Genomic DNA, 14,801 nt, shown 5'->3' with positions numbered 1-14,801 from the left:
CTGTCAACTACCTGGGCCTGGGATACAGGATGCTATGTGGAACAAACAAAGCAAACTGCCCAAACTGGAACGTGAACCAATGACCTTATTAGTAGCATAAGTCTAGCCTAGTGAATGTTCACTTCTTTTCATGTACAATCATGCCTGGCTATTCCAAAGACTTCTCTGGATCTAGTTAAGCAAATCAGTTCCCCTTATCTAGGGAGTATCAAAAGGTCATTTTATAAGAATGACTTAGGCTAAAAGCAGTCTGAAAAGTAAAAGGAAATTCTCTGCCCTGTCACTGCCAACAAAGTGGCTACCATTGGAACCTTTTAAACTGATTTTGTGGAACACATAAAGCAGGCATAAGGGTACCTGGGTATAGCAACAGGAAATTGAGCTCTCAGGAAATCCCTGTAATGAAAGCTTCTGCAGAATTTTCTATATAAATGTTTCTTATTTTTTTCTCTTTTAGTCTACAGAAGGACACAAATTAGTATTTCAATGTGGCAATGTTAAAAAAGTTGGGAGGTGGTGGAAATGGGGACAATATATGCTAATCTCATTTGAACAATGTTCCTACAGTTTGAATGTGGATATATAGGTTCATTTTGTGTAAAATAAGGCTGTAAAATAAATAAAATAAATAAAGGCTGTAAAAAAAGGCTGTAAAATAAATAAAATGAGGCTGGAGAGATGGCTTAGTGGCTAATAGTACTTGTTGCTCTTGCAAAGCCCTTGGGTTCGTCTCCTAGAACCCCCATAGTAGCTCACAACTGCCTGTAATTCAAGTTCCAGAGGATCCAATGCCTATTTCTGATCTCTCCAGGCACCAGGCACACACATGTGCTGCACATATTTGTAGGCAAAACATTCAAACACATAAAAATAAATCTAAAAAGTAATAAAAAAGTTTTTTGATCACAACCAATTATTAGGCAGCATTTTTATATTCTTCATGTTAGAGATTTTAAATATATTAAGAAGTGTGCTATATAATCTCTCTCCACATATATGGATATGAATATATGCATATAATTTATTTTGTTAACTAGAAGAAATTCAAACAATGCAGCTCTTTGGTTCCTTCATTTTATACCCAATATTTGTGATTTGTTTAAAAGTGAAAATAAAATGTAAAAATAACTGGAAGCTGTTTCTAAGAAAAATATATTCTTGATGCAACATGAAAGGCTAACACAGTGTTTGGCCTTAGAAGGACAACAAACTGTTATCAGCAATAAAAAAAGAATTTTCTTCCAGTGACTGCTACTTTGAATATACACATATGAAACACTTTACAATCTGAGAGAAGGGCAAGGATCACAGAGAAAGATTTTCTTTTTGCCTTTTAAGGAAATCTTTTCAAAAGCATTTCTCATGCTCAAAAAAAAGCTAAAAATTTAATATGAAATTGCCATACCCAAACCTCAACACTTATTATTTTAAACCACCCATATCACTAGAGACATCGCTCCTACCACCCCCCATCCCTAAATGTGGAAAAAGTGTATTGTTTGTGTCAGATTCTAGAATAATCACTTTGAGCTTACATCAATATGTCTATCTTATTCTTCCCGAAGAGGAAGAAACAAATCTGTTTTCTTGTTGGTGAAGGTGCTACCGACTCAAACACTTTAGAACTAATATTTATCACTGAAATATTCAGACCAAATAAATCCACTTTTAAAGCCAGCCATGGAGGCACAGGTCTGTAATTCCAGATACTCCAGAGACTGTGGTAGGAATATCATGATTTTGAGGCTGCACTGTACATGTAAGAAGACTCTGTAACTCCCCCTAAAAAAGCAATATACATATTAAATACCTGAGTATAAGTTTAGGCATCATTTAATACAATAATGTCAGATAATAATTCTATTCTAACATAGCTTTACTAATTCAATATTTCATCAGAAGAAATGATGAGACCTCTGGATTCTTAGAAAAGGAGGTGAGTATCAGCTTATACTACAACAAAATATGAATTAACTTTAATGTAAATGGATCAGAGAAAAAAACATTAATTTTTGTCATCATCTGTCAAACAATAGGGCTATGATTTAACTTAGTTCTAGATATATTTTGGTAGTGTGTGCTTGTATTTGTGTGTGTGTGTGTTTGCATACTTATGTGTGTGTATATGTACACACATTTTTTGAAATAATTTAATCTTAAAAAATTTAATGTGTATGAGTGTTTTGTCTGCATATATGTGTGTTGCCCACGGAGGCTAGAAGAGTACTTCTCTAGGGCTGGATTTACAGATGATTGGGAGCCAATATGTGGGGGTTGGGAATTGAACCAGGGTCATCTGGAAGGGTAGTTATTACTTTTAACTGCTGAGCCATCTCTCTAGCCCAACACAAACACTTTTACAAGTCTTTTTATTTCAAAAGATTTTTTTCATACTAAGTTCATTTCCCCTTTTTAAAATATGATGTGCTGGGCATGGGGATATATGCCATTAATTCCAGCTCTTAGAAAGCAGAAGCAAGAGGCTCTGAGTTCAAGACCAAAGTGTTCTCTTTTATTTTGTATTTTTTTATGTTTTTGGTTTTTCAAGACAGGGTTTCTTTGGAACTTTGGAGCCTATCCTGGAACTTGCTCTGTAGACCAGGCTGACCTCTAACTCACAGAGATTTACCTGTCTCTGCCTCCTGAGTGCTGGAATTAAAAGTGTGTGCCACCGCTGCCCGGCCAAGACCAGTGTGTTCTATACACCAAATTTCATTGTAGTCAAAGCTACATAATGAGACCTTATCTCAAAGAAACAAACAAAAACATTAAATGTTATTAATCTCTTGAAATATCCAAAATCATATATAAGGTTACTTGGCTGACAACACTCTGAATAAATTCTTTTAGAAAAATTCATATAAATAATTTACACCTAGTAAAACAACTGGCTAGTTGAAATAACTGTATAAACTGTATTAAGGGTGTTTCTGTTTTATCACAGTGCAAAGTGTCTGTGTTCATCTCTCTTGTCTCTTAGACAAAAACCTACTCTGCTTAGGACTGAAATTATTTATTTACCTTCCTCCTACTATATCATATTCCTCCTACTATATCCATATATCTATGGCAAAACACAGATTTCAGGAAGAATAATTTAAACATGATTTAAAAAGAGAAATATCAACATCACAGGAGCAAAGAGGTTAAGTTCACAGATGTATGTAAGAATACAGTCAGTTTCTTGTATTTCACTCTCTGCCTGTCAAAGTCAAGAATCAAGAGGCCTGACATGGAAAAAGCCCCATTTGCAGCTCTCTCACAGCTTTTTTACAGACTGCCCTTTTTGCTTTTCTGCCCTAAGGCATTGTGCCTGTGGCACTTAATCAAAGCAGCAGGGGAAATCCAAGTGGAGACGCAGGAGATCTGAAAGATGTGATAGGGAATTAGAATCTGATACATTCAGTGCATTTAATTTCTACAGCAGGAGGTGCTAGATGAGTTCAGACAATTCTCTCTAATTCAGGAGCCATTAGCCATACTGGGAATGGTTCTTGCTCTTTCGTTTCCCTTTCCACATTCTGCTGGCCAATCTTTTTGGCCACATCTCTGCACATTAGCACAACCTTGGGATAATGAAAAGAGTGCATTAACCCAGCAGCTAAAATGAAGACCTCAGATTTCTGTAGCTAAGTATCCTCATCATGCGTTCCTAAGGGTAATAGTGAATAAAAAGCATATGATCATCTAGGTTCCAAACTGTACCTTAAGTTAAATAATCTATAAAATTTGGCAAATTTTCATTTGGTAATTGCGCTGAAATGACTACAGCAGTTGTGAGCTTTAGAACCCGGACCATCCTCTTTTTTGCAAAGGATAAAACATAGATTATAAATTAAGGTAATTAAGTTTACATTGTATTTCTAATAAATCTCTTTTCCCAAAGCATACTTGAGCCAGGAGTCTTGCCATAGACACAAAAATAGTCTGTCCTCAACATCTCAGGAATGAGCTGCTATGACAATAATGTACAGTCAGAAGCAACTCACTAATTAAAAATCAATCTGGGTGATGCTAATGTAAGGACCAATATAACACGAAAATAGAAAAGAATTTGTTTAATTTAATTATTCACAATGAGCCATGTGTATTGCTAAAATCATCAATCTCAAGAATTGTCGCATAATAGTCTATTCTGTCTGAGTGGAAAAACATAATTATGTTGCTTTACAATGGTTGTAAACGCATACTACTCTACAAAAAAGAGAGATTATGCTACCAAATATAAAAGAAAATTCAGTTTACAATGCATCTAGTCACCCAGAAGTACATAATCTAAATAAGACCTTTCAAAGAAAAGTAAAAAGCAAAGCTTGTTTGGAATTTTCAATATCTTAAACAATCTAATCAAAAGCAAACATTTTGTAACTGGCAAAGAACCCCTCACTTGCTTTTCTTGTTATTCCATTTCAGCATACACACATATATGTACATATACACATCACTCAGGCGCACAGACTCAAAGAAAATAAAACTCGAAATCAAAACGGACTCTTTTCCTTTTATATGGTTACTCCATTTCTTAGAGAGAACTAAACCTCTACTGCTAATTTCTCAGAATTCAGAGCACAACAAAAGCAGCATAGTGAGGATTCCAGCTCCAGGCCCGGCCATAACCTAAATAATTAGCTGCTCAGAAGAGACATCTATGGACAATGAAATAGAAGAGAAAAAAGACAGTCATCTTGTAAGTGTGGTGACTGGTCTCATCCCTGTCCTTGCAAAGTATCAGTCACTTCTGTATTCTAAAATACCATGTTTTCATCATGGATTTATATAAAGAATAAATAAAAGAGAGCTGTGCTTTCAAGAGCAAATTATGAGACATTTTCATTGAGTGAAAAGATTGCATTCCTCTCTTAATCCTAATTCTCCTACATACAAATGTATGTTTTTAAGTAGCAAAAATGATCTATTTTCTAGTTTATAAAAGCTATAAATATACATAAATACTATAAGCTATTGGTTTAAAAAAATGGTACACACTATAGACTACCTTTATTCACAAACGACTATTTCAAAGTATAGGCACTGCAAAGGAAGGAACTCATGTACTTCACCGCCAGTCTGTATTTTATGAATGTTTATCTGTGACTCTCAACTCGACATCCTGCTTCACTGTATCTTTCCTGCTTTTGTCTAAATGAGCCTCCCAAGAGAAAGAAAAGGTTGTCTTCCTGCAAGTCCCACATCGTAATTGTTACAAAGTTTTCATACTTTGTAATTATGTATTTCTATCGTTGGGAGAAAATCATCAGCCAATTTATAAAGTCTTGTTTCAATTTAAAAGAAATCAAAATTTCAATTAAGCAAACATTTTGACGATGAAAAATTTCAATTAAAAACTTCATTTATGAATCAAAACTTAATCCAGGGAAGATGTTTCATTAAAAAAAAACCTGGTAATTTTTAAAGAACTATTTGAAAAGATTAATGGCTTACAAGAAGCTATGTGGCTGTCATGTGAGAGAGCTATCTTCTAATGGAATATTCAGGTATTTAGCATACCCATCTTCATTGCAGTATTATTCACAATAGCCAAAAGGTAGACACTAACCACGGGACAGATTAAACTGTTCTGGAGATAAGCAGTGGTGACGATTACATAACAACATGAAAGGTATTTATGATCACAAAAGTGTATATTTTAAAATTATTAAATATTTTATGTACATTTTACCAGAATAAGAAAGGTATAACTGTAAAACTGAATGTTTACCTAATCACGGATGAAGACAACAAATAACTAGATATCCTCATTTTTAACCTATCTGTTACTAAAGAATGGTTCATCATTCTACTGCCCTACTTGCTCCCTGGTTAATACCTTCCCAGAGTCCTAAGTTCACCTGATTCTATTTGTTTGGTTGTAAGGTGTGGACTTTATGATGAGGAGACTAGACCCCCCCACAAAAGAATCACTATTTGCTATGTTTAGAAATTCTGAGTTCTTCTTGATGTCTAGGCTATGCAACCAAAAATTACAAGTTCCTATCTCAAAGTAGTATTTTACATAAGCATTTTTCTTTTATATAATAACTATTCAAATAAACTTTATTCATAACTCTTGACTAGAATTTTTGAAAAATTTTTGATTACTGACTTATTAAATTCATGGTAACATTTTGAGTTCATTATTTTCATGATAAAGCTAGAAATAAAATCAAAATAGTAATTTTACTTCTGTTTTAAGGTCTTATTTTAATCTAACTTAATGAAAGTTTCCATTAAGGGAACACATGACAGAGATTTGGGTATATACGTCACAGTGAAAAATATGTAGTCAGTCCCTGGCCTAAATTTGAATCTGAGTTCTACCACTCACTAGATGCATGACTGAGTAAATTATTTAAATTCTTTAATCTCCAATTTCTCACTAAAAATGTAGGTATTAATACCTAAGAGTTATTATGGAGAGAAGCACAAAGGTCCTTCCAATGTCTAACACAGAAATAGCTTAACAACAGCACAGCGTGTAGTAAACAAATGCACTGTTGGAGTCAGGCGAGGATGAGAGAAGAGCTCATAGGGCCCCAGCACCTCACTGCTGAATGATGTCTGCCTGAGGATGGATGCAAGGGGAGAAGGAGCCATTGTCTTCAGTTGTGTACCAACTAGTAAGACCACCAAGCTTCAATACATCGTTTCAAACTCATGGTCATACAGAAAATCCAGGTTAATCTCAGTGGGTCATAAACAAAACAAAGACATGGATGTGGGAAAAAGACCTGTAGGGAAGGCGGGGGTTGACAGTGATCTGGAGATAAAGAAAGTAGGGTAAGAATCAGGATGTATTATATAAAACTGTCAAATAACAAATTTAATTAATCAAAAATTATTTATCTTTAAAAACACCAATTCAAAATATATTTCTCTAGACACTCACACATTCAAACACACACATACACACACACACACACAGGGGTGGGTATGTAAGCATGCTTTTGGGACTCTAAAGCACTGTAATATTAAAACTTCTAAAAATGACTTCATACAGTTTGTGATTCTAAAATGAATTTAAACACTGATTAAATTTTATAAGATTTCTTTTGTTTATATTTTTCAAATAACATGATTTATAATATTTTAATTAGATTACATTGCACATAAAAATGGGAAGCAAACCAGATACATATATGTATATATAGAAAACACAAAGTAAGTATATATGCATGCATTCCTTTTCAATGTACTATATACAATTTAAGGAAGCTGTATAGAAATACAAGGAAAAGGTTGAAAAGTAAACAGGATGTTCCCAGCCACCAACCACAATGCAACGAGAGTAAAAAGGTACACAAAAGCAGGCACATTTTTAATTGTGTGAAAAATTCACTCAGTTCACATTAATGTAAAAATAAATTCGCCAGCACAGAAGAGTTGGATATTCTTATATCCCAGGCAAAAACCAAGTTCTTACCAGTGACTACTGCCACCATCACAAAAGATTTTAAAGTATGGAATATTTATAATGGAATTTTTTCCACAATTTCACTTAAAAGCACAAAGAAACTCTAAACTATAAATTCTGTGTATATAAACATAAATAAAAATTATAATTTATAACACTTGTAAATTTCATCACAGGCTCGTGTTTACAACGTTGTATTTCTTGGAATCCTAGCAGCATAAGACACTGAAGTAGAAGGAGAAAGGGGATCTGTAGTCAAATAAACTGTAGCCTAGAAAGTGTTGCATTATATAGTTTTAGATTTAAAACAAGACTTACACACAAGGGCCTGAAACTTGCTGCAATCAAGGAGAGTTTTTTACATTTATCAACTGGTGATGGTGTTTCCCAAGTTCACCTGGCACAGAACTCTTTCTTTCTCAGGAAATGTCAAGGAGCCAGTATGCCTCGTAACAAGTTACTCTGGGAAAAGTCTAATAAATTACCCATTACATGTAGTAAACAAGCAATTTCATATGTTTCTGTTTCCTCAAAATTGAGTCACTTAAAGAACTTATTAAGTCCCCAAATGAATCTATCTTATTTTATATCGAAAAATATTTATTTCAAGGGTAGCATTTATACTCTTTAGTGAACTGGAGTTCTTTTCAGAAGATAGATGACAGATGGATGGATGATTGATAGATAGATAGATAGATAGATAGATAGATAGATAGATAGATAGATAGATAGATAGATAGATGCATACATAGGTAAGTAGAAAGAATAGGTAGGTAGGTAGGTAGATCGATGGATGGATGGATGGATGGATGGATGGATGGATGGATGGATGGATGGATGGATGGATGGATACAGAAATAAAGATACTTTATCTCTCACGAACTTTGTGCTGTCTAATCAAGTTCAAACACCCAGTTTCTCACAGTTGAGAAGAGACAATAAATGTGTTCCCAAGCTATTGCATTTTTTTCTTGCAATTCACTATGCATTGAGAAAACCTTGCAGCTATGAGCTATTACATACCTTCAAAATGAGATTATTAAACTTAGTTTTTTTTATTAACTGGTGTTAGAAGTCTGAATTTACACAATTCTACAGCAAGAAAATGAATTTTTACGTTAATCTTGAAATAAAATAATTATGTCATTCTAACACCTATACTGAATATATAGAAAAAATACAAGAATTATTTTACCTATGAAGTTAGGCAACTTCTCCCGAGTACCAATAGTTAGTTAGCAAGGACCAATTTCTTATTGTATCAGTACTGTGTAGATTACAACCATGTGTCAAAGAGCCACACTAAAACATGAACAAAACCAGGAAATACCTTTAATAATAGCTCATTATTTAAGACATTTTCTCCTTCTGAAATAATTTTGGAACACAATTTGCTAGAAGTTGTGTTTTAAAAAAAATAGATGGCATGTTAGATAGCTTTCTGTGAGTTGAGAAATTAAGAGCAATGTCTTAAAAAGTGTAATGAGGCACTCATTACTTTCTCATTGTGTTAGAGGAAACAAAATAAGCAAGCTACAATTAACTTGAGGGTGAAGTGTGAATGTGAATGATTACAGTGCCAGGCTGTGACATCACTTTCTTCCTAGGATTTCTTTTGAAGTTTTAAAGCACATAAAAGTGTAGCAAAATGTATGAAATGAAGGAAAAACCACTCTTTTTTCAAAGGACTAAAGGGGAACCAATAAAGGCTGTTAAGATAGAAATAATACTTTTGGTAACTCATGGACATTTAGTCATTCATTTTCCAGTTAAACAAAATAAGATGCCTGCTGGAAGAACCAAAAAGATCACTTTAAAAATCTATGACAAGATATATGTCACCTGAGCATTTTATATAATAATACATAGCAATAATACTTTATAAGAGAAGTTAAGTGGATACTAAAAAGGAAAAAAAAAAACTAACAAGAAAGGAGAGAGGAATGTCAATAATTTAGTAAGTGAAAAGGAATTAAAGTATTAGGTTCAAGTATTGTAAGATTTTTTTTATAAGTAGATGTAAATGAAACAAAAATTGGTCTTCACCTGGTAAGTGTGTACTCCCTGAGTCCTGAATGCAAATTCATGGCAGAAAAAGTACCTATGCATCCACGCAATCTTTTGTCTCGACCAATCTTCCATGTTACAAACAGTGGGCTGTAACAGAACATAAAATAGGGTAAATCAGTCAATTCAACCAAGCCAGCGTTTACTGAGTATTTACCATATGCTAGGTTAGGTGACTGAGATATAAAGACTAAAGACAAGCCCTCAAGGGGTTCAACATTTAGCTCAGTAACAGTGTTTTCTACATTGTGTTGAGATGTCTTCTATACATTAGGCACCAATATTAATGTTTTACCGAAGTATTTTTGTTAATCCTCATCAATAATTCCTCATGAACAATTTTTTGTAGATTGAAGATATTAACTTCTTGTTTAAAGACCAAACATGGTAAAATAAACACTCAAACTTGGTAATGTTGAAAACAGAGCTTTAACTCATTACCAGTGTCTGCAGGATTCCCTGTTTAAACCTAGATCACTGACTGATTTGTAAGTCTGATTTAGAAAACTGGTAATGGGTAATCAAGCAGCTTTTCTGAAAACACAGGGGCAGTCACTGGTTTGCAGGAAGCCAGCGCAGAGACAGACACAGTCACAGCTAACTAACACAAGGCAGACGAAAAGAAGCATTATAAACCATGCCAAAAACGGCATCAATTAAGCTACAGGGATAGGAAAACATTTCATCAGACCTCCTAATCTTCAGTTTGCCCTAGTAAAGTCAGAATGGTTCAGATAGGTGAAGTGAACTGCAAACATTAATTAGCAAATACCTTTAAACGATTAAGTCTGAAAAAAATTATGCTGCAATTCAAATAACATTGTATAATCTACACGCTTTAGGACATTCTGCAAAAATATAAATACACCACAGGTAAAGGGATCTGTATTACTATGAATATTCACAATGATAGTGGCATGATATATTCTGCTTCCTAAAATATTTAGATTTATGGGGCTATACCATATTTTATATATTACTCATTATTCAGTAGTGTGTTAGAGAACATCCTCACTTTAAAATTAATGTTCTTTGGGAAACAAGATATTCCCTTAAAGAAGTTTAACCATTCACCTCAAACATTTAAATTATGGCAAGTTTTGACAAATAGGCACAATAGCAGACTAGGTCCCAAACAAATCCCACAGACAAGCCAGGGCACATTATGGCAATTTCACTTCTTCCACAAACTCAATGTTCAGTAGCAATGAAAACCATGACTGCAGTATCAGGGCAAACATGACGTTCAGGCACCAGATGACTTATACTAAAGGTATTAAAGTAAATACAAAAAAGACAGCCCAACTTTTCTGCTTTTCAGCTGTTATGTGCTATATAAAAATAATTTGAGATTATAACCATCCTTTTGAAAATTTTCCTCTAAATCCTCTTGATTAGCAGTTAGTTCTTAAAAAGACAAAAATTAAGTGGCAATTACACTATCATGATCTCTCTTCATTACTCAGAGAAACACTAGCATCAAAAGATTTATACATTCTTTAAGATAAATTTAACCTCTTTATTTTTCCATTTTCCAACTTAGTGTAGTCCACATCTGCAACCACTCCTATGGACAGCAATGTCATCAACTCTTTCTCATCACACTGACTAGACAATATCCCTACAGAAGACAGGTCCTCTGATAGCTTTGACACAGTGAAGTTAGTCATCCTGTAATCTATATAAATCCATGCATCCCAAGTACCCTGATGACTTTTCAATAACAGAACAACATTGTATATTCTCATCACCAGTGACTTAAAAAACAGAAATGGGAGTGAATTTATTTCTTACCAAAACACTTTAAATGAAAGCAATTATTCACCCCACTTCAATTATTTACCCCACTAGAACACATACATGTCATTCTTAAAATAATATAACATCTTCTCAAGTAAATTCTCAAAATATATAGGATAGGAGAACCACACATACTGACATCATTCTGAATGATGAAATATTTTGGAAGGGATTCAACCACATGGTAGGGGAAACTGTATGTTATTTGTTATGTTATGCTCATCCTTTGAAGAACTGGTAATATACGGCCAAGGGTGCTACAGATTGCATTTTTGCAAGGCAGCGTGGGAAGAAAAGGCACTTCACAATAACCCAGGGCATGTGGATACGAAAAACTGTACCGGAAATGGGTAGTCTGACAACAGCCTTTATAACTTGCTGTAGTCTCTTTCAGATGGAACATTCTTTGGATTTTTGACATTATTGAGTATGTGTTCTTAAGAGTTCTCATAACAGGTAAAGTAGATGATGCAAAATTATCTGTTATTTCCTATTTTTTCCTGCCCTAAGTAATACCCACTTTGAGAGTTCAGATTGCAGTAAAGCAGCTGTCAAGAAGGGGAGGGAATGACACTTCTAAGATGTTTGAAGATGTAAGAATTCAGACTTTTAATAGACATTAGAAAGTTTTTCTGTAAATGTTTAGGTCTCTCACATGTCATTTACAAACGGACATCCAATATTTTTTATATTTTTTTTAAAAAGGTGTTCACAGACCTAAAAATAAAGTGTCTAAAAGCATCATTTAATAGGGAAAAAGGGAATCTAGGCAGTTGAGCATTTTAAAATAGATAGATACATAACAAACCACTGAGCCCAAAGGTAGCATCATGTGCATAACAATGACACTATCCAGGCAATGCCTGCAGGAACATTCAATGCGTAGTACCTAAAAATAGTAACAACATATTTTCATTCCAAACAGAGGAAATGAATAGGTGATTTCATTCTTAAATATGGTATTAAAACATGTATGAGTTTGCCAAAGTACATAAGCTAAGCCACCAGCATAAGCAGAATCAGATCAAAGGGAAAAGGGGGGTTCTGAGCCTGCTGAGAGGAGCTATTCAATGGCAAGAATAAAGGAAAATAGTTCATAGTAAGGCAAAGACTGAATGTTTTTGGAAAATGCTTTTGCCATATGGTTTAAGGCCACCTACATACATTGAAAAAAAATACTACAAACTGCAAGAAGGATCAAAAATGAATTGAAATATTAATGGAAATATTTATCTGAGGGTAACCAGATGTAGCTTTTGAAGGAATTATCCTACTTCTGAACATTTTGTGCCGTATGTTCTGAAAAACATTTGGAGGTTGAGAAACATTTGTAGGAAAGTAAACCCCATCTCCCTAAGCCTGTACATAGAAACAGGAAACAACCACCTAATCTAGGTGAATCCTCACTGCCAATTGGCAGCCAGTAGTGTCAGATCAAAACTGACTCTCAGAAATGTAGCTGCTATGGAACAATAACGGTACAAGAAGCAATATAAATCTGTACAGGATTCTCCCGGCTTCATGCCACTTCCACTGCCCTCTTCTGAGATGGTCTATTGATTTAAGCCACAACACATTAGAAATGTGTTTGGTGTTTGTAGGACTGGAATACAATTACATGAGACATTGAGAAAGATGTATTTACTAAACAATAGTGTAGTGCAAAGCCTACCTCTCTGCAAAAACAGAAAATGGTAAGTTTAAAAATCATAGTCCATGGTGAACTCTCACTTCTGTTTAGAATGAAACTTACAGGTAACAACAGCAACACAAAAATATAAGCCTACTTGCTACGGACATTCAACAAGATATTTATTTTTAGAGGCAGATAAAAAGAAAGAGACAAGCCCTGTATCTTAGTTTGTTTCTTATACCACCAAATAATGATTGTCAAGTGTCCTTGGTCTCATCAGCAACTTAGTTCAAAAATCCAATTATGCTCTTTATACCATGCAACTAAACTCCAGGATCTAGGAAGTTTAAGTAAAAATAAAAATGATGGTGCCTTCTTTCTACCACTAAAGTAAGAAATTTCTCTTCAAATTTCAATGAGAAGTTGTGTGTTTCCTTTCCAAGCCATATAAATTACAGTTTTCATGAGTACAAAATATGCTGAATATTATTACATCCTGAATTAGTCAGCAAGGGCTGCTATAATAATTATCATAGGCTGCATTGCTTAAAGAAACTTTACTTATAGCTTTATGAGCTAAAAATCTCATGATCCAGGTTATAATCAACTTTAGTTATTTGAGAATCCTCTTCCAGGCTTATAGAAAGCTACTTTATCCTCACACGCCATTTCCTGTGAGCATGGTGAGGCAGAATCTCCAAGATAGTGAGTACACCTGTCATGTAAATTACTACAAGGTAAGAAAATTCTATGGATTCTACACAGTTCACCATATAGATGAGTAGAAGGGCCGGTCTCCTCCCATTGCTCCATCTCCTCTTCTCGGCAGTGCAAAGATTAGCTGAAAAGATGACAGGACGCAGTAGAAATGCCAGACCATCTACAACAGTGGTTCTCAACCTATCTAATGCTGTGACCCTTTAATACAGTTCTTCATATTGTAGTGACCCCAACCATAAAATTTTGTTGCTACTTCATAACTGCAATTTTGCTACTTTATGAATCACAATGTTAATATGTGTGTTTTCCAATGGTTTTAGGTGACCACTGTGAAAAGGTTGTTTGAACCCAAATGGGACACAACCCACACTGATTTAAGAAAGATCAACACCAATTTATAAAAGTTTTCAAACTGGTCCTATTAGAAACCCAGAGCAAAGCCTACTATTTCATCCTCGATGGATTTCCAACAGAAGGATGGCTTACCCTTTCTACCTCCCCCTGCCTTCTCATTTCATGTTCTCCTGTATCTACACAGTCATCATGAAATCCAGGTCTTCTGTCTATTCTCCACAAACTGTCCACTGAATGAAATTTTCCACTTACACGTGTTTAATGATTATTCAGCTAGGGATGGGATCTGATCATTTAATTATGCAATTTATATTACGGAATGAATAATGCTTAGGTTCCAGATAATCTGAATCTCAAAGTAACTAGAAATGAGAGAAAATAGGCTAAACTGGAAGAGACGGGGGAGAGAAGGTAAGGTTCAAATGCATTTGACACTTTTTGTTCAAACCATTTTTATTATAGAAGAAAATACACTAAACAACAACCAAACAAACACCATAGCTTTATGCTATACTCTCCCTTCAACCTCTGTATGTAGTCTGAGAAACTAAAGCAATACAGCTAGATAGCATAGATAGTACAGAAGAGCATAAATATCTAAAACTGAGAAACAAGAATTACTTTATTCTAATACTTTTTTGGTTTAGTCTTCACAGAAATAAAATAATAACAGCGTTATATGCTTCCCCTCCCATCTCTATATTTCTAATTTAGGTGGTAAATGCCAGAGGGAGGAGAGGTAAAGTCTAACAGAGCTGGAAATTCTGAATTCTCTTTATAATCAAGTCTAATCACACTGACATAGTCACCCCAATC

General features: G+C 34.4%; 1 protein-coding gene across 1 annotated transcript in view; it reads right to left on the bottom strand.

Moving 5' to 3' along the window:
• Ammecr1 (AMMECR nuclear protein 1) overlaps positions 1 to 14,801 on the bottom strand; it is a 108,100-nt gene that overhangs the window by 48,939 nt on the left and 44,360 nt on the right. Inside the window, exon 3 of the mRNA XM_087902490.1 lies at positions 9,458 to 9,568. Within this exon, the coding sequence (XP_087758616.1) occupies positions 9,458 to 9,568 (111 nt within the window). The remainder of the gene's footprint in view (positions 1 to 9,457; positions 9,569 to 14,801) is intronic.

The sequence above is a fragment of the Myodes glareolus genome, chromosome X (assembly GCF_982192425.1).
Source record: "Myodes glareolus chromosome X, mMyoGla1.1, whole genome shotgun sequence".
Taxonomy (NCBI): domain Eukaryota; kingdom Metazoa; phylum Chordata; class Mammalia; order Rodentia; family Cricetidae; genus Myodes; species Myodes glareolus.
This window is presented reverse-complemented; position numbering and strand designations above follow the sequence as displayed.